Consider the following 21,742-nt stretch of genomic DNA (forward strand, 5'->3'; position numbering starts at 1 on the left):
CACCAGATACCCTAAATCATCTTCCTCAAGTTCAAAGTTCCACAAATCTCTAGGGCAGGGGAAAAATTTATCCAGTCTCTTTGCTAAAACATAACAAGAGTCACCTTTGCTCCAGTTCCCAAAAAGTTCCTCATCTCCATCTGAGACCACCTCAGCCTGGACTTTATCGTTCATATCACTATCCGTGTTTTTCTCAAAGCCATTTAACAAGTCTCTAGGAAGTTCCACACTATTCCACATTTTCTGTCTTCTTCGGAGCCCTCCAAACTGTTCCAACCTCTCCAGCTGTTACCCAGTTGCAAAGTCACTTCCACATTTTCAGGTATCTTTTCAGCAATTCTACTGGTACCAATTACTGTATTAGTCTGTTTTCACACTACTGATAAAGACATACTGCTGATAAAGACATAGAGACTGGGAAATTTACAAAATAAAGAGATTTAATTGGTCTCACAGTTCCATGTGGCTGGGGAGGCCTCAGAATCATGGCAGAAGGCAAGGAGGAGCAAGTCACATCTTACATTGATGGCGGGCAGGCAAAGAGAGCATGTGTGCAGGGAAACTCCAGTTTTAAAACCATCAGATCTCATGAGACTCATTCACTATCACAGGAACAATGAAGGAAAGATCCACCCTCATAATTCAATCACCTCCCACTGGGTTCTTCCCACAACACATGGGAATTGTGGGAGTTACAATTCAAGATGAGTTTTGGCTGGGAACACAGCAAAACCATATCACTCATCTAATCTTTAAACCAACCGAGGGAAGAATTTTTACGCTCATTTTACAGAAGCGAAAACTGAGATTCAAGGAGTTTGAAATCTTACCCAGTATTACAAGAGTAAGTAGATGAAACCCAGGATAATTGGAAAAGGGCTGTTTTTATCCTTATTTAGAATACCCTAATTGTGATCCCTTTTGGTTCCCTCTCTCTTTTTCCCTCCTCCTCTGGTTTATTCCCCAGTCTGGGCCTGCAAAAGCCTCTTGGATGCCATTTAAAGCTGTCAACCATGTATGAGTGGGAAAAGTGGTAGCTGTGAGGACTGATTCATTACCAAAGAAGCATGGGTTCGTAGTGAAACAGGGAGATAGAGATAGAAGTTTGAATTAACTTAAGAAGGTGATTTTATTTCTTTGAAGCCCAGTTTCCTCAACAATAAATGGAAAAAGAAACCATAATAGCTACCTATTGTTTTGTCATGAGAATAAAATAAAATTATCTGTATGAAGATTTGTAAATCGAAAGGCATTATATCTATGTTAGTCATTACTATCTCACTTATAATGATTAGTTTTGAGGTGTTATGTTGCTTTTGCAGGGCTGTTGTAATAAATTACCGTAACTTTGATGACTTAAAACTACCCAAAACTATTTTCTTCCAGTTCTGGAGACCAGAAGCCTAAAATTAAGGTGACAGTGGGGGTCACACCCCTTCTGAAGGCTCTAGAAGAGAATTCATTCCTTGCCTCTTCCAGCTTCTGCTGGCTGTTGGCATTCCTTGGTGTTCCTTGGCTTGTAGTCACATTACTTCAATCTCTGCCTTCGTCTTCCCAACACCTTCCCCTCTGTGTCTGTCTCAAATCTCCCGCTGCTTTCTTTATGAGGGCACTTGTTACTGGATTTTGGACCCAGCTGAATAATCCTAGATGATCTTTTCATCTCAAGATCTTAACTATTATATATGCAAAGATTCTTTTTCCAAATAAGCTAACTTTTACAGGTTCTGGGAATTAGGACATGAGGCATATCTTTTGGGGGGCCAGCATTCAACCACTACAGGTATTATGAGTGTTTCTCTTTTCTTAGGCTCAATATCCCCCTCTCTGATTCACTAACTGCCACTTGCTAGTGGATTTCAGTTCCAAATCTTTGATTTGGTAAATAAGTTGTCCAGTACATAAGTCAGCTCTGCCTCCTGCCCTAACCAACTACACAGAACTTTCTGGTGTTTTCTGAATATCCGTTGTACTTTCCTACCCTGTGCCATTCCTTTGATGCCTTTCCTCTCTTTCTGGAACTCAACACTGTTTTCCACCCTCTTCTGTGAAGTATTTCTAATCATCAAGAAAGACTGCTCTCTCTTTTCTCTCCAAATCTGTTAGATTTTTGGGCTTTCTGTCTTGATTCTAGCACTTACCACAGTGTGACCTTTACTGTTGTAGCTGAGCACCTGTCTGCTTCTCCATGAAACTGAGTGTTGTTTTTCTCATGTCTTCAAGATACAGATAGTGACTCATTCATCTTTATACCACCTACTGCCTATGGCCAGTTGCCAGACATGTGGTACCTTTTCAGCAGAGGTTGGTGAACCTCATGGAACCGTGTAGAACTGCATGGCACCTGACAATCTCCTCCCTCAGGTTTACCTGGTCTACTACCCTGTGGAGGCAGCTGAAATAAAAGCTGTAGAGTCTTATTGCCTTTTCAGTGGTGCAAATTCTACTGATAACTTTGTCTTATTCTCCCTATTTGGACATTTCTTTATTATTATTATTATTGTGGTGGCAGTAATTATTGTTATTTTTAAAAATTGACTTATAGGTATCTTTTCTTCCTTTTTTAAGGAAGGTTTTCTTCTGTGAAAATATATTTTTTTCGGGTGGAGAGTCTATACCTTCACTGTCAGTAATAACTGATATTTCAGATATCATCTTACTTTGGTTAACTCTTGATTGAGGTAGGCGAAGGTACAGAGAAGCTGTTTGAGTCTCTATTCTCTCCTCAAATCTCTGCCCTGAGCTTTGATTTAGGTTGATATTTTTGAAGTTTAATAAATTGGTTTTTCTCTTTACTTTCCCCTATCCTTTTTGTAGTGAAATCCTTATTCCATCTTATGTTTAAAATCCAAAATTATGTTTGGGATAAAGTAAACAGAAGATTGACTTTTGTCTCATTTCCTAAACATTACCAATGCTGTATGTGGTAGGTACACAGTTGCCTTCATGATTTTTCAAAAGCTTTTCCTTTTGAAGCGAACACCTGTCTCAGAATCTCCTAGATTAAATAGTTATACTATCACATATTCCTTAAACTGTAAATTCTTTGAAGGTAGGTACTGCCTTTACTCTTCACAATAATCATGGTGCCAGTGCAGCATCTGGCACATAATTGGTATTCCAAAAAGGTGGATAAATCAGTTAATACAAATAACTATTTTGGGAGTTGGCACAACATCAATTGACAATGGATTCCTCTGATTTCTTATTTCTACTATAATACAACTTAATTTCGTGGTAGTATGTTAATGGACATAATCTCTCTTTTTACCAACACAATATCCAGGGAAGCCCAAATAAACTCTTGGTTGAAACCAACATATTTCACAATTCCTGTTCTTCATATCCAACCTCCACATAACAGCTGATGATGACATGTTGTCTTACAGCTCCTTTAGTCCCACTCTGCGAATTTAGGGACAGCTTAGATTTGTGAGCATTTGCGGAACAAGACAGAAGCCTGCCCCACTCCAAAAGCAGTTAACTTTAGTCCACATACAACAGTGTCCCAAGTTTCAGGCCAGCACTTAAACCTCTAAACTCAGAATGAGATCTCTGGGGATCAGCCAGGAGACTAAGGGGTTTTCTCTTCCTGTTTTTCCTATGGGCTTGGACATCAGTCTTACCACATACGGCATGGTTTCTCCCAGGAGAAGTCCATTTGAACCTCACTAAACAATAATTTCTGGGCCATACCCTTGTAGTATGTCTAAGACACTCCTATCTGTTTCCTCCTACTGGTCCATCATACATACTTGCAATAAATAATCAAATAGCAGGACAATCAAGTCCCGACCCTCACTGCTTTGTAACTTGGGCTTGGAGAGGTTTATCCAAGATAAATTGGTTCATGCATTATGATCACCTCCCAGTGCATGTGTGACATTCTTCATAGAGTACACTAAGTTCTGTATAATGGGGGTGCTCTACAGAAGGCTGTGCTTTGCTCTCTCATTCCTCTTCTGCCTTCAAAATGAAATATAGAGCTGAAAGGCCATACCTGTCTTAATGACGTGCCAAGCTGCATACATTACATTTTGTATCTCACCTTGGACAAGAAAGAAATAGGATCTTTAAAGAAATGCTCAACACACTGTGTTTACAACCTCTTTCCTCCCTAAATTCATCATTTGTATATTAATATAACTATGATATAAAATTGCCAACAAAAGAGATATAAAAGCATACTGAAATAGTCTCTAGGAGTTCAATCTACATTTCCCATGTAGAGCCAGAAGCACTCAATCATTTGTTCCTGCATGTAAAAGAGGCTGACACTCAGAATGAGAATACAAAGCAGCTGTCCTTCAAGGTCCAGCCCTATTGTATACATAGTAAGAACAACCCTTCTCCCCAACTCCAACAGCCTGACCACTGACAGAGGAGGAAACATGGTCATGATAGGAGCTGGGGGCTTTGCAGTCACCCAGCAAAGAAATAGGGGCAGTTGTCTTTAAGATAATAAATTAAAGTTAAATCATTTAGTAAAATAAGACAAAAATAAAGATAAAAGTAAAGGCAATCTGAAACAAGCTTTGTATCAAAACAACAACAACAACATGCTGAAGAAAATAAGGAAGAAAATTGGTAGCTTTAGGATTTTTAGTTCAAGCTTGCACCTCTGTGGGAAAGGCTAGTGTCACTGAAGTGTGGCTGAGGTGTTTTCAGAATCCTTATAACTCACAGGTTGCTTCTGACATATTCAAAATTCCTACCATTACAGTCATTGCATCCAGAAAGTCTAGTGAAGTATTGAAGAGTCTAATACTGAGTCATTGAAGGATATAGTACAATTACACCCTATGACAATTGGTGTGAACTTTTATCTATTTTCTCTCCTAATCTCTTCACCAGCCTTTTTATTTGCTTATCTCCCTTAGTTCCAGTACTTAGAATTTTTATGGGGGTTATTGTAACAAACTTACAAACTGATTTCTGTTTCTACTCTAGTCCCCTGCAACTTACCCTTCACACAACTACTAGTATTAAAACGCAAATATAGTTTGTTCCCTCCCTAAAACTCTTGAAAAGCTCCTTAAGAGTAAAATCCTGCAGAGTAAAATCCAAGCAGAAGCATAAAAGCACCATATAATCTGGCTCATGCCGATCTCCTCTAACCCCTCACTCTCTCAGAACTCCTCGCAATTGCTTCAAAACACATTAGTGATTCATGCTTCTATGTCTTCTCTCATGAGATTTCCTGTTAGCCTGGGATACTCTTCTCCTCTTCCAAGGCTGATCAATTTTCATTCATGCTTTGAGACTCAGTCTGGGTGCCATTTCCTTTGGGAAGCCTTCTCCTTTTCCTGGAGTGAATTATATATATGCACCGCAAGTTACCATAGTGTTTTTTTCTCCCTCCAACACTACTCCTTACATTGTATCACAACTGTATGTGTAATTGTCTCTATTCCCCACTAGAAAGTAAACAGTAGGAAAGCATGGACTGAATCCCCAGCACCCAGTAACATAATGCTAGGAACAGAACAGATGTTTAATAAACATTCCTCTAATGAATTCACAAGCTGTTCCTGAGACAGATTCTACCTGGAGCATTTTCGCATATATTATGCCTTTTAATCTTTCAGCAACAAATCCAATCCTTTCCCTTTACATGAGAATAGTCCATTTCTTGGAGCATTCTTCAAGCATCAGGCTAAGGTAGGTGAGTATTATTACACCAGGCAATTGAAGGAAAGAGAGGATGCTCAGATGGGAGGTGAGTGATGAAAGAGGCAATAGTTAAGAAAGAGGAACATAAAACAGAGATCTTAAGACATTACAACTTTGATGTTATAAGAAAATTGTATCTCCTTTTTTGAGATTTTAGAGGGAAAAAGGAACATGAGATTATATCACTGTATATTATTAACTAGGTAATATGTTCACTATTTTATGTGCTTTTATGCATTAACTTACTTAAGCCTCAAAAAACTCCAGAATATAAATACTACTATTACCCTCATTTCACAGAGGAGAAAACTGAGGAACAGAGAAAGAACTAACTTTTCCAAGGTACATAGCTAATAAGTGGCACAGTGATGATTATCAGCCTGAGCAGTCTGAAACCAAGAGACTGTGCTCATGACCACTACACTATGTTCTTTCTGCAGGATGCAGTTACAGTGCAGAGGGGTAAATATTTTAACAAGTTGTAGCAGCAGCGCTGATGGAAGACTGGTGGTCAAGGAAGGCATTTGAGAGGAGATGAGGAATAATGAAGTCTTAGAGGAGCAGGAATTAACCAAAGGGCAGGGAGTATATGAGCATTTTAGGAAGAAGGAGTGATGTCTGTAGAGATGAGCAGGCTGTGGAGAAGAATCTACCATCTTGATCTGGAGTTGTAGTTATGGCGGAATACCAAAGAAAAGGGTAAAGGAGAAAAACAGGAAGACCAAGATGGACATCAGTGTGTGTTGCTCAAGTTCATACTCGGTAGAATTGGCCTGGGTTGCCCAGCAGGGATGTGGGAGAAGTCCTTATTGATAAGACCACAGTTCCCCTCACATGAGGATGCTGGGCAACAAGCCTCAAATGGACAATTCCCCGAGCCAGCAAAGGACTGGGATGCATAGGAGACACTAAATACACACTATTAAGGTAAAAAATATCCATAGAGACCCTCTTTCCAATTACCCACTTCCCAACCCGCACTTTTTTTTTTTAAATCAGTGAGGACCACATGTTCAAATACATTAAGTGATATGTTCAAATAGATTAAGTAGTATAGCTCCTTGGCAGAAAGGTTGCGACTAGAAACAAGGAAATGCAGCCTTTTTCTTTGAAGAACTGATGATATTTTAGGGAGATACAAAACAAACAAAAACATGTTGAAGTCAATAACAGCACAGCATCTCAATAAATGCAAAACAAACAAACAAACTTATTTCACAATTTAAGTTCTAGGTGCTGAAGGGTTGACTGAGTAAAGGTGGAAACCAGGAAACATTCCTGGAGCAGGTGAGCTTTTAACCAGGTTTTTGTGAAGTGATGGACCTTGGCTGGAGGTAAAGAGGACTGGAAGAAATGAGCTCCTGAAGGGGAGACATGTCTTATGATACTATGATATATGCCAGTTTGGTGGGTTGTACCGGCAGGCAGCTTGATAGAATGGAAACAGCAGACACGTGGGAGTCATAAAGAACTGAGGTCAAGTTGCTGACATTCATCAGCTACAGGACCATCAGCTGTGGTTCAATTATTTGATCCCATGTGTTCTCCTCTATTCAACGAGTGTAGAGGTTCTCATCACTTAGTGGTTATTGTAGTTACAGAGTCATTTGGTGACAGCAGGGATTGATATCCTTAGAACTCCTCTTTTTTACTATTCATTGAATGAATTCACAAATGAATAAATGAGTGAATGGATTGCCGGTTAGATTTTCTTCAAGCTAAAGAACACTTCAACCCCTTCAAGCAATGGAAACGTGACACCAGTCCATTCTAGCATAATCAGATAAAACATACCTCACTGTCCCTAACCTCCTCTTATGTGGCTTGCCTGGGAGGACAAAGGAAAGGAGAATGGGGTCTCAAGATCGCTGAGTGGTGGGCTGTTTGATAATACAAATATAAAAAGGAAGAGGCATTCCACAGACCTCAGGCACCTATCCCTAAGCTTCTGAGAAACACCGTTCCTCATCGGATCCATGGGTGGAGGCACATCTAACTTTTACATCCTATACAAGGAGTGCCTAGAGTTTTACTCCTACTCAAACTACAGGGAAAGAAATCCAGCGTCCGCATTTAGAGTATCAAGCCATATTGTGGGATATTTTCTGAGGTTTGGGTCTGAAACACCTAAATGTTGTGCTTGTTTGTACTCTGCTATGTCAAGGAGAGTCTGAAAAGCTCCAGTCCTGGAGGAACACTAACGCCTAGTCAAAAAATTAGAAAAGAGCTGTTGCAGTGTAAAATATCATAAAATCTTAGGGTTGGATGGGACCTTGCAGCCACCCCTGATAAGGGTTTTCAGACTCTGTGATTTTAAGAACTAGTAGAATTTCAAAAAGCAAAACAAATAAAAACAAAAATAAGAATTTGACCTAAGAAGGCTGTATTAGCTTCCTAGGGCTGCTGTAACAATTTACCACAAGCTGGGAGGCTGAATGGAAATTTACTGTCTCACAGCTCCAGAGGCTGGAAGTTTGAGATCAAGGAGTCAGCATGGCTGGTCTCTACTGAGGACTGGGAGGGATAATCTGTTCCATGCTTCTTTTAGCTTCTGGTAGTTTTCTGGCATTCCTAGGCATTTCTTGGCCTGTAGATGGCATTATCCCTGTGTGTTCACATCATCTTCCTCTTTGTATACATCTGTCTCTGTGTCCAAATTTCCCCCCTTTGATAAGGACACCAGTTTTGAATTAAGGCCCGCCCTAATGTCCTCCTCGAAACTTGATCATTTGCAAAACCACTATTTCCAAATAAGGCCACATTCATAGATACTATGGATTAGGACTTCAATATCTGTTGTGGGGACACAAGTTACCTCTTAACAGTAGCCAACTAGTAATTTAATTAAGTAAGGACATTTAAAAAAAAAGAGAAAATACATGCATCCTACTATCTTCATCATTTTGAAGAAAAGAGATTTTAACTCCTAAAATTTTAGGAATGTTATCATTTCACTGCAAAGGGCAGTCTTTCCCAGAAAGAGTAGCTGGAATCTTACACGAGAAAACATGCACATATGCACCGCAGCACTCTTCTTCCTAATCTTACTCCAGGTTGTCAGAGACATTGCCACCAACCGCTAGGGATCTGTGAAAAAGTTTTATTTGGTTCTCCTGGTCTAGTACAACTGCTTGTCCACTGCTTAAACCTCTTTTGCAACCACCTTAGCCTGAGCTTTGAAACTATAGTTCTTACATGTGATAACAGACACAATCAAAACAAGAGCTTATGCTGTTACCTTAACATCACACTTCTGTACCTAAAATTATGTCAGACCAAATTCCTTTCCTGTTCTCTGAAATTTCTTCAGCAAGTACGCTATGGGTTGTTTCTGTGAAACAGAAACTTGTTTTTGTGAAATCTCACATCGGGGACTGAGCCAGGCATTCTAAAGCATCTTTATTTATTTTTATTTTTTGCAGCATCTGGGGTCTGAATTTCAGCTCTGTGTCTGTTCACTTGGTTTACAAAGTGATGCTGATTTAATCAGCTCTTACACTGGATTTTATGTAAATGATTTTGTAGTTGTATACCATGAAAAGTAACCACTATTCAAAGGCAATGAGTAATCATAGGCAGCCACTTACATTTTGGGACTACTTTTCTTTTATTTGTGGCCAAAGACAAGTTTCCTCAAGCTGGCAGAATACTAACCACATGAAGCTTGGATTGTTTGAGTTGCTATTCATGACCAGCAACTGACTTTGCCTTATAAATGTCCAGAGATCCTGATACACAAAGAGTGTGGACTATCACTTGTCAAATATTTTGAGAAAATAAGAAAAGAATGAGTAAAAATTGTGGCTTAAATATTATTTGTAATTTCTCCTATTTGTCATTTCTTTTGTTAAATGCTATGCTCTTGCTCCTGGTGCTGGGGGGAACTCAGTATTGAGATGTCAATAATCAATTGAAATCAATAATCAATTGAGAGTCATTTGGTGACAGCAGGGATTGATATCCTTAGAACTCCATTATATTTGAATCATCAAACAGCCCACCACTCAGTGAGATGTCAAGAGAAAACCTTTGAGAGAAAACTAAGGGAATGCTAAGAAAGTCATGCTGTAGGTGAAAAGATTGGATTTTGGTGTCAGATATAGGTGGTTTAACCCCCCAACTTTGCCATTCAGCTTTGTATGATTTCAGGCACAATACTTAAACTCCCTAGGTGTTAGTTTTATCTCCTATACAATGGAATTAACATCTACTCCTTAAGACTGTTATAAGGATTCACATACCTCTACTGGAGATAGGGTGGGATGAGTGGGGAGAGGACTTTCAAGAAGCAAACAGTAAACTAAATATACTTTTGCCTAAAGGTGAGGCTTGATCAAACTCCACAGGAATTGTTATCCATAATAGCACTTCATTAAAAATATTCTAATTTTCTTCCAGGAGTTCAATAATTATGTAACGTACTTTTTGGGAAAAAAAATGAGTTTGCCTTCAGCAAGAGTAGAAGAAAACCAAATACGCTTCATACCAGACAACCAAAGTGTTCTGAAATATAATAAACTATCCAAGGTCATGTAGAAAACTAGGCATTCAATGTAGTTTTCTGGCAGACTTGCAGGCTCAAAATGCTATTTGGTAAACAGAGTTAAAATGATGATTGTCACAAAACTTCATAAGAAAACAAATTTATCAGGCACTCTTTTTTTTTTTTTTTTTTTTGAGATGGAGTTTTGTTCTTGTTTCCCAGACTGGAGTGCAATGGCATGATCTCGGCTCACTGCAACCTCCGCCCACCAGGTTCAAGTGATTCTCCTGCCTCAGCCTCCCAAGTAGCTGGGATTACAGGTGCCCACCACCATGCCCGGCTAATTTTTTGTATTTTTAGTAGAGATGTAGTTTCACCACGTTAGCCAGGCTGGTCTAGAAATCCTGAATTTAGGTGATCCACCCACCTTGGCCTCCCAAAGAGCTGGGATTACTGGCGTGAGCCACCATGTCCCACCTATCAGGCACTTTAAAAGATTATTTTTCATTCCAACCAAAACCAAATTGTGGTTCTTAACATTTAATAATTATTTTGTAATAAGGCTGTTATGTGTAGATTAAATTTTTTATTTTATTTTTAATAAATATTGTTGGATTTAAGAAAATGTTGGATGGGGTATGGAGGATATAGAAGATGTAATTAAAATATCAAGGAAGCAACAAACAAATGAATTTTCTCTGTTGCTCTTATTCCTAGCAGCAATAGACTTTGGAACATTTGCATACGTTCATCTTTGCAAGTTTTCAAAGGAATTTTTTCCTGACTTATTTTAACACTTTGTGTAATAAAATCCTATAAATTCGCAGAAAAGTCCTGACTATTCAGGGAAGAGTTCTTACTCATGTAAAAGGCATTTCACATTTCTGCATGAACACTGACATATGAACTTAAAAGCTAGAATTTAACTTAAACAATGGTTTGTCTGTGCTCTTGTCACCTAGTTGGATAAGGCAGATGCCGGGGAAAGTCCTGGTGATGTAGCCTCCTCAGCTCCTCAGGAATCACAAGGAAAGACATGCAGAAAAAAGACCCTACTACCATTCCCAGGACATTGGCCTTGTCCTGATGTCTTTCTCCACACCACAGTCCTATAGCTGAAACAAGAGGCGGTGTCCTGTGGGAGGAGGCAGCAGGCTGTTCTAGAATTAAATCTAAGCACTGGCACTTAGCTGCATGACTTTAGGCAAGTGTCTCAGACTCTTTAAGCATCAGCTTCTCATCTGTACCATGGAGATACCAGTATCTACCCCACATGGATTATTAGAAAATTAGGCTAGATGGTACAAGGTGCCTGGCACATAATGGGTAAATTATCAGCTTCTAACCTCAAACCACACAGTTATGGCATATTGCATGAGGAGAATGAGGATCTGAGAAAAGCTGGTAAACTAGATTCCATTTGTTCCTTGTTTAGTTCTAGTTTGTACTCAATAGTAATGAAACTTTTTTTTTAGTTGGACATTGTTTCTGCTTTCCAAGAGGCAATCACCTACTCACAGAAAGCACATAGATCAGATATTATTTAATATGTATTACAGGATCTGCTGTAGATGCAGTATTATTTTACGTGCTAGGAAGATATGAAGGTGAAGTAAGAAATGTTCCTACTGTTTTTTTTCTTTCTTTTTTTTTGAGGAGTCTTGCTCTGTCACCCAGGCTGGAGTGCAGTGGCACAATCTTGGCTCACTGCAACTTCTGCCTCCTGGGTTCAAGCAATTCTCCTGCCTCAGCCTCCTGAGTAGTTGGGACTACAGGCATGGCCCACCACACCCAGCTAATTTTTGTATTTTTAGTAGAGACGGGGTTTCACCATGTTGGCCAGGCTGGTCTCAAACTCCTGACCTCAAATGATCCACCCACCTCAGCCTCCCAAAGTGCTGGGATTACAGGTGTGAGCCACCTCCCAAGGAGGTTACAATATGTAGAGGAAGAAGACAGGGGATGAGGATATGTTACTCCTTGGATAGCTAGTACAATCTATCTATGAACACTATAAGCACAATTTAATTCCTAACAGTTTTTCTGTGTATGCTTCTCATTTGACACTAGTCATACCTGGTGCCAGCTGTGTTAAATACATGTCAACAGATGGCAGTCACCATTTACTATTCATTCTGTGCCAAGCACTGTGCTCGGCACTTTGAACACCTTATCTTGTTTAAACCTTAGAAGGAACATGTGAGGTAGGGTTATCGTCAACATTTTACATGCGGAAACTCAAGCTCAGAGAGGTTAATGAATATGCCCCAAAGCAACAGCTCCTAAGTGATAGAATTGGGTTTGAAATGCAGGTCTGTCTTCCTCCAAAGCTTTTTTTTCCTCCTGAAACTCCGTATTTTACAACCTCACCTCTGTGTATTTTTCACAAGAGGTTACATAGTAGGTGCTCCAAAGTATTTATTCCTAGATAATTATAAAGAGGTAAGTAGCTGGTCTAGGAAGCCCTTTCAACATTAACTCAGCCCTGTTGTGGATTTCCCCTTTCAGCTGAGTGAGATTTCATAGTAAAGATTTTGTTTCCGTATAGCATTACTACCTCTAAGTGCAATTTCAAATGTCTTTTCCTAAGACTCATGGCACATGTCTCTCATACATGGTTTTCCATATTATATAAAGCATTTATTAGGACCTTTTAAGGTCTCCATCAATGATCGTAAATTGGCAGAATTTTGTAATCCTTCCTTCCTTAGCTTATGACTAAGATTACAAGAAAGTCCATGCTATTTTTATAATTGTTATTAGAGAAGAAGAATGCTATGCAAGCCTGCAAGCTCTAAAACAAGCAGACTGTATCAAGAACACAGTTCCTGCCCTGGAGGGTATCTGATCTAAAACCACAAATGGGTGTATTATATGACACTGACCATTTCCATACCCTTGGGGCAGCAGTAAAGATCATTTGATGTCCTCCTATTTTAAAAATGGACAAATTTTTCTTTTTTTTTCTTAAGATAGACTTTTATCAATTATAGTGAATGAGGGGAAGAGTAGAATAGCAAGAACTGAGAAACAGAGCAGTGCTAGGAGTGCTGAGCCTTTAAAATTCATTGAAATGTTTCTAGCTGCTTCATTAATATCCAACTGTAGGTCCTAGGGTGGCATCTGTAGTTTGTGAGTGGGTGTGTTTACACCAAATGGGAATTCAGGAAATGCATTCCAAAATCAAATAGAAATAACTTGGAAATTATTGTGTCTTTATTTTTTCATTAAACAATCCTTAACTGAGTGCCTGTGTGATGAATGATAGTCCCTGCTGCTGGAAGCTCATGGTCTAAGGCCAGAGACAACAAAGGCACTGCTGGTTGACACAGAATGGGGTGAGTTTTATGACAGTGGAATTGAAGGTTATAGTTGAAATCCAAAGGAGTGCCACTTAATACAGCCAGATAGTGAGTGATTTAGGAAAACCCAGCCTGGAGAAGCTGAAGCAGAGTTTTGCACGTTGAGTAAAAGCAACTGCACTCAAGAATCAGGTTCCAGAGAGGACAGCATGTCAACAGGTATGAAGAAAGTAAGAGGGCCTATTATGTTTAAGGTACTTAAGGAACAAAACAAACAAAAATTCCTATGAATATATAATCTGCAGGTAACTCTAGAGATAAAACCAGAGGGAAAAACCATAGCCATATCTTGAAGGACTTTTTATGCCAGCCTAAGGAGTTTGGACTTTGTCCTAAGAAGAGTGATTAAAAGATTTTTAATATAAACATGATAAAAACCAATTTCCCTTATAGCACCATGAAGGATAGGTCAGGGAGGGCTGTGTGTGAGAACAGGCTGTTACAGTAAGAAAACATAGTGTCTGTGGAGATAAATATTTAAGTGCTAAAACTGATAAGACAAAGTAACTGGTTAGGATAAGGTTAGACGAACCATGCAGCTGAGTGGATGATTGTGCCGTTTACCAAGATAACATACACAAGAGAGAATTTGGAAGGGGTGGTACTTAAAGTAGATTGTAGCATAAGTTAATGGACCAGTATTTTGTATTATAGTTGTTTTGATGTCCACTTTTTTTTTATCATCCTCCACCAGTTTACAGAGGTTAGAAGATAGATTTGGGGGTCATTTCAAATTTCACATCACTTATTGGCTTTCTGATCTTAAGAGGATCACTTAACTCTATAAGCCTCAGTGTTTTCAGTGGTAAAATGATAAGAATACTTATGGTACAGGGGTGTCAGAAATAAGGGTTAAAAGAGAAAATGATATAGAGTCCTGAAACAAAATAAGTGTTGTTAAATAAATGGCAGTTGTTATTATTACTTTCGTTGCTCTCTGTTGAATGCTCACTGAGTGGAGGGTCTATGCTTCCTTCACTCTGTGTTTCTGCAGGACCTTGTCTAGTGGCCTGTGTGTAAAAGACTAAGCCGTAATCATTGAATTGAGCTGAATTGAAGTGGTACAACATGGAAATGCCAAATGAAGTTTCTGAAAGACATGAAGTATTTATGCATGTTTAATGTACTTCAGGTAAATAAGTCACTCAGAAAGGGTCAAGAGTAACATTTGGAGATGAAGGACAGGAAAAGAGCAATGATATTAATTAAGCAAGATGGGAAGTGGCTCCTAACAGTAAAAAAAAAAGTAAACTGTCCCAAGGGAAGAAGCCTAAGAACAAGTCCTCACAGACATGTGGGGCTTTCAAGAGAAGTCAGTGATCTGATGGTTCTCCTCAGCTCAAGGTTTTACCTAGATGTCATATCAGCAATTATCTAACATATCGACCACTGCAAGAAGAAAACTATAGATCATAAGCCATATGAAAAGAATTAAACACTAGCCTAGTATAGAAACCTAATCTGAACATTGATGTATTGTCCAATTGTCATCATGATTCTTATTTTATTTTTCTTTTGGTCATTTAATTTTCTCTGAATGTGAGCCATGGTAATATTTATATGTAATTTTAGGTTGCCTTTGCATTTTATACTAAACTTGTCCAACAGAGAAATCAAAATTATATTTATCATTAACATAAAATAAATAAAACATAAGCCAACAAAAACAGAGCACAATCTTTTTTTTTGTTTGTTTTTTGAGATGGAGTCTCGCTCTGTCGCCCAGGCTGGAGTGCAGTGGCGTGATCTCGGCTCACTGCAAGCTCTGCCTCCTGGGTTCATGCCATTCTCCTGCCTCAGCCTCCCCAGTAGCTGGGACTACAGGCACCCACCACCACGCCTGGCTAATTTTTTGTATTTTTAGTAGAGATGGGGTTTCACCGTGTTAGCCAGGATGGTCTTGATCTCCTGAACTCGTGATCCACCCACCTCGGCCTCCCAACAGAGCACAACCTTAAGTGGAAATCCGATTGAGGTACTGGTGCTGATTTAGATTTGAGGGGTTAATTTGCCTGTCGCTAAAGAGCGAGTTAGCATATATCTAGGCATAGTAGGTAAATCTAAGCCAATGGGGCATGAAAAGGGAGGAAATATTTAACACCACATAAATTCAGCTGCTCTTACGTGCTTTCTTTTCTAAAAAACCTACTACACTCCTGCTGTGCACTATGGCCCACCCTATCTCAGGGCTGCTGCAAATTGTTATGCACATTATTCATACCACGAGGGTGCCAGGCAGAGGAGAGGGAAGGCGAATCCCAAAGAAACGGCATCTTTTTCTAATTTGCACAAATCTATGGCTAAACAACAGCACAACTACATCTTATGCCCCACAGTCTTTTCCATCAGAAAAAAAAAATCCCCAAATTCACAAACCAAAGCCTAGTTCCTTAGCACAGATTGTGCTTTTTTTCACATCTCGGATGAATTTAAAAGGCTGAGATGGGAGAGAGAACAGGGAGAAAGTAGGTTAAAGGAAACATAGTTGCTGTTATGTAGGATAAATAAGTCTAGAGATCTAAATTATAGCATGGGGACTATGGTTAATGATATTGTGTACTGGAAATTTGCTAAGACAGATTTTATGGGCTCTTAACAAACACACACACGCAAAGGTAACTATGTGAAATGATAGATACATTAATTTGCTTGAATGTAGTAATTATTTTACTATGCAAATGTGTATCAAAACATCATGTTGTATAACTTAAATATATGCAATTTTTAAAATACCTGGGAGGCTGAAAAAAATAGGATCTACATAGATACATTTTGATGCTCCTGAACTTCCCTAACCCTCTCTTTAATTGTCTCCAGAAGCCTATTATTTATCCTTTTAAATCGTGGTTTTTCAGAGTCGTTGGATCTGCCCGAATTCATAAAAGGCCATCACTTTGATGCCCCTTCACAATTGTGAGGTGCCTATTGCAACACAACCATGACTGCTACGTCTGCTAAGAGGGTTTTTTGGGTCTGTTCTCTGCTCCTGGAAACTCAGCTTGGAGAAAAGCCAGGAGAAAGCTTGCTAGTGTACATGGTACTCTTATGGTGATTTTCGAATAGTCAACTCCCACAGCTTTGCATGCTTTAACACCAAAATGAAAGACAGAAACAGTGTTATTGCTTCATTGCTTTCCGGTCAGGAACAAACACATATGAAGCTGCCTTTACCCATACCTATTTTGAGTTACTCAGAAAGATCTAAATAGAATCTTATATCCAAACGTAATGGAAGAAAGAAAATATGTTTCTACTCTTTGCTCTTGTTTACATAGTGGTCTGCAATTTGGGTCTTAATATGAGTTTTGGAATATTATGAAACAGCATAACCACCCAGCTAGAACATAACAGCTAATATAAATCAGCCAGCTCACAAGCAAAACAGATTTTTAAAATCTGCTTTATATTCTCTAATGCACCACAGAGAAGATAGCAAGAATTTGAAATTTATATACAGAGAAAAATTATTTAGAGACTTTGTTGAAAAATAAGTATATATAGGAGCAATAAACAAATCTATCATATTAGTACCTAGAATTGCACTAAAAGGAAGCAGATTTCAGTTATTTCCCATGCCATTAAAAAATATCAAAAACTATAGATTTAGAAAGCTGAGCCTTCCTCATTCCATCAAAAATGGGGGAGGCAGGAATGTTACCAACAGGACAAATTACACACATTTGGGTTGAAAGAAGAGAAAGAACTGTAATAAGCATAACCGGCAACATGCAGAAAATCAGCAGAAGAGCTTGGAGATCAAAGCAGACCATAACCTAAAGCTAAAGCCTTTAACAGACTATACCAAGTCATGCATGAAAAGTGCCAGGAAGGAATATATTTACTAAATTATCCACTTAGTCCCCTTGAGATAGCAGTATTCTGTAGAATTTCAATGGAAATGCAATAAGATCCAAAGTGTTATTAGAGTCCATATAAATGTCCTTTCCCCTCTCAGCTGTTCTCAAGCCCTCACCATTAGTACTTTGAGGGGCTCGTAACCCCACTCAGTAAGCTTTTTCTTCATGCCCAAAGGAAAAATTATAGACTTCTCTTCCAAGACTTCTAGATGTTTCATTATTGATCCCAAACTATTTCCCTGGTTTCATCTTCAGGACCCTCCTTCTCACATCCCCTATGTTGCAACTTATTCTGTCTCTAATGTTAACTTATTCTTCCTTCTAAGCAGTGAGGAGAAGTATTTAAGAACTGGGTCAATGGGGTCAAACAAACCTTGATCCAAGGACCAGCTCTGCCATATACCAAAAGTATGACCTTGGCAAGTCACTTCATTCATTCATTCATGAATTCAACCATATTTATTGAGCATCCAGTGTGTGCCAGGATCTGTGCTTAGCCCTGGAGATAAAGAACAGTACAAAAATTCCTGTCCTCATGAGACCCTTATTCTAGTTAGGGGAGATAGAAAATGTCTAATAATTGCCATGATGAAAACTAAAGCAGAGTAAAGATGCAGAGAGTGATGTGGGAGTGAAGAGAAGAGAGAGAGGAAAGTGGTTGTGCTTTTGACAGATTGATCAAGGAAGGCTTTTCTGATAAGATTACATTTAGATGGAAACCTGAATGAATGAGGAAGTGAGCCTTGTGGTATCTGGGAGATAGTGTCCCAGGCAGAGGGATGATGAGTTTGTGGTCTGATGATTTCAGTCTCTTCTTTAGGAACTACTCCCCATTGGTATTGTATCCCTGTTTTGGTCAGTTTGGGAAGCTATAACAAGATACCACAGACTAGGTGGCTTAAACAACAGAAATTTGTTTCTCACAGTTCTGGAGGCCGGCAAGTTCAGGATCAGGGTGCCAGCAGATTCGGTGTCTGGTGAGTGCCCTCTTTTTGGTTTGCACATGTCAGTCTTCTCATTGTATCCTCAAATGGTGGAGAAAACAGAGAAGGGAAGCAAGCTCTCTCTTGTCTCTTCTTAAAAGGGCATTAATCCCATTATGTGGGTCTCACCTTCATGACCCAGTTATCTCCCAAAGCTCTATCTCCAAATATCAGCACACTGGGGATTAGGGTTTCAACATATGAATTTGGTGGGTAGGTATGGGGGAGACAAATATGCAGTCTTTAGCAATCTCTGATCACATGAAGTTGTTGTGAGGATCATATGAGGTTTATTAGTATAAAAGTACTTAGGGTCATTCTTGAAGCATAAGAAATGGTCACAAAAGGACAGTATTATTTTTTCTATCAGGTTCAGCAAGAATATCCCCTTTGAAAGCTCCTTTGCCATATGCTTCCTCCCATCCTCATTGCTGGCATTATTCCTCTCTCCATTTGGTTTGCATTGCATGTTGTACACAACTGTAATAGCATTTATCATATTGTATATCTTTATTCTTTTATTTTCCCTTTTTTTTGTTTCCTCAGCTAGACTGTGAGCTTGATGAAGGGAGTGACTGCACCTTATTCTTGGGCCCTCAGAGCCTAGCACAGTGCCTGACACATTAAAGTTTCTAAATTCATGCTTGCTGAATGAATGAATGAGCTTAAATACTTCTTGTTCCATGAAGTTTTTAAACTTATTCTCATCTCTATCTCCACTTATATTTTGTATCAGTCATATTACATAATATATGTACCACTTAACCCATATTGTTTTGTATGCAAAATTTTTTGCATCTATATCTTGTTTCCAACTAGATCATAAAGTCTTATGGAACAGAAATGGTATATTATATTCTTTGTATCTTTCTTAGAGTGTTATGTACATACATGGGTTAATTATCATTGTACTGTTAAAAGAAAAGCTTAATGAATAAATGCACAGATGGACTTAAAAACCATTTGATGGAGTATAACACACTTTTTATGGATGGAGTGAGTAATGATGTTAGAATATAACTACTATTGCTTCAGAGCAACCACAGAGAACCTCAGAAGTCCAACTCAGAGAAGTTTTAGAATGCTCTCAGAATGAAGTGGAACAATAAACATCTCAGTATTATTTCAAAACTCAAAAACTTATTCCTGGTCACTAAAAGAAGTAAAAAGAGTCTAATTCTTTAGAAACAGACAAATTTTGGCTCTTGCATTTTCAGGAAAATGATCTTGGAATGGTTAGACAAAGTGCCAAAAATATGCAGAATTTAATGGGATGTGATTTTAATATCTAGAAGAGTTGTGTCCCAAATAACGGAAGCATACAACAAATATAGAGGATTCCCCTCATGTTCCTATTTACAATAATCTAGGAACGTGATGGAGTTCCTTTACATAGAAAGACACCTAAATATCTCAGCCAGAAAATGATGCAAAATTCTATAGCAGACTGTATAGGGTTTCCAATCTCTGTAAGTGAACAGAATTACACATGTATACACTGAATTTAAGGGACACACATGATAAGACCACCCCAGTTAGAGAGTGTATTAATTTTCTATTGCTTCCTAACAAATCACCATAAATTTAGTGATTTAAAGCAACACAGTTTTACTATCTCACAATTTCTGTGCACGAATCTGGGTATGCATTAGCTTGGTCTTCAGCTCAGGGTCTCACTAGGCTGAAATCAAAGTGTCAGCCTGGGCTGTGGTCTCATTTGAGCCTTGAGATCATCTTCTAAGGTCAGCAGGAAAGTGGTGATGCTGTTGCTGCTCTTGCTCCTGCTTATCTCTTTTAAGGTTTTGCCAGATTAAATCAAACCCACCCAGGAACTTTTCCTTTTTAATTAACTCAAAATCAATTGACTAGGAAACTTAATTGCATCTGGAAAATACCTTTGGCAATATAATGTAACATAATCATGGGAGTTTTTACCCATGATATTCCCAGCTTCTGCTCACACTCAAGGGGAGATGATTATACAGCTTGTGTATACCAGGGGGTGGATATCTTGGAGGCTATCAGAATTTTGTCTAATTCAGAGCGCACTGAGACAGATAAATAAGAATCAGGGTGTCCCACACAACAGCATTACACATAAGTGTCTCAGAATTACTTAGGATGGTAAAATTACTGAGGATGATATAATTGTGTTCTGATCCTTTTTTGTTTGTTTGTTTGTTTTGAGATGGAGTCTTGCTCTCTCACCCAGACTGGAGTGCAGTGGAGTGATTTCCGCTCACTGCAACCTTCACCTCCTCCACTCACTGCAATCTTCGCCTCCTGGGTTCAAGTGATTCTCCTGCCTCAGCCTCCCAAGTAGCTGGAATTGCAGGCATGCGCCACAAGCCTGGCTAATTTTTGCATTTTTAGTAGAGATGAGGTTTCACCATGTTTGCCAGGCTGGTCTTGAACACCTGACCTCAAGTAACCCACCCACCTTGGCCTCCCAAAGAGCTGGGATTACAGGCATGAGCCAACGTGCCTGGCCATGTTCTGATCGTTTAATGATGGCAACATTTAGTATTATAGAGCATGAAAATGTCAAAGTCGCAACTATAAAATGTTTTTATTTAGAAATATGTGCCTATTAGAATTTTAGTTACTAGAATTATTTAAGAAAATTGGACGTTTTATAATAACAGGTCAACATTGTAATTCCAAGCTAAAATGGGTGAGTAATTGCTTTAGGCTTGTAATTTCAGATTAAAATCTTACTTGTAACATTTAAGAGAACTTCAGGTTCATCATACCTATAAATTTAATTTATTAGGCTTATAAGAGTGACTTAAGTTCTTGGGAAGTTTCTTAAGTCGCCTAATTGGTATACTTAAAAAGAAAATAGAAATATGTTACATTAATAAATGTGCTTAAATATTTAAGGAATTTAATTAAGTTGTGAAATCTTCCTTCAAAGTAATTATAAAATTTGCTATGTTTATGAATGTGTTAATAAGATTTATAAACTAACATAAAAGCTTAAGAAGAACAAGAGTTTAAATAAATTGAATACTAATTTTGTACCAAAATTACGTAAAATAGGTTTTTTTCTAGGCATAAAAACTGCCCTCAGGAACATAAAAATACTCATGTTCAACAAGTTTCAACTGTGCTATTTTGTATGACCTCTGTCAAGTTACTTAACTTCTCTTAGCTTCAGTTTCCTCATCTACAAAATGGGTATCGTCATATTAACTTTTAGGGTTGCTGTAAGGATTGAGATATTTTGCATAAAGTGGTTGGAACATGTAAGGCCCTCAATAATGTCAGCTCAAAGAAAAAGAGATTAGAGGGTCCGAGATGATAGACTAGAAGCAGCTCATGTGTGCTGCTCTCAGAGAGGAAACAAAAGGGCTAGTGAACACTGACCCTGCAGGCCAAACA

The 21,742-nt window shown here is 38.6% G+C and overlaps 1 protein-coding gene across 4 annotated transcripts in view; it reads left to right on the top strand.

The window, feature by feature from the left end:
- Nucleotides 1-21,742, top strand: part of PTGER3 (prostaglandin E receptor 3) — a 211,343-nt gene that overhangs the window by 155,546 nt on the left and 34,055 nt on the right. The window contains exons 4-5 of one of the 4 annotated variants that reach the window (XM_054667313.2): nt 18,302-18,352; nt 20,547-21,254. The exons of the other annotated variants lie outside the window; for them this stretch is intronic. Of the exons in view, the coding sequence (XP_054523288.1) occupies nt 18,302-18,352; nt 20,547-20,681 (186 nt within the window). The 3' untranslated portion in view covers nt 20,682-21,254. Of the gene's footprint in view, nt 1-18,301; nt 18,353-20,546; nt 21,255-21,742 lie in introns of those variants that run through there. 4 annotated transcript variants of the gene reach the window in all.

The sequence above is a fragment of the Pan troglodytes genome, chromosome 1 (assembly GCF_028858775.2).
Source record: "Pan troglodytes isolate AG18354 chromosome 1, NHGRI_mPanTro3-v2.0_pri, whole genome shotgun sequence".
Classification (NCBI taxonomy): Eukaryota; Metazoa; Chordata; class Mammalia; order Primates; family Hominidae; genus Pan; species Pan troglodytes.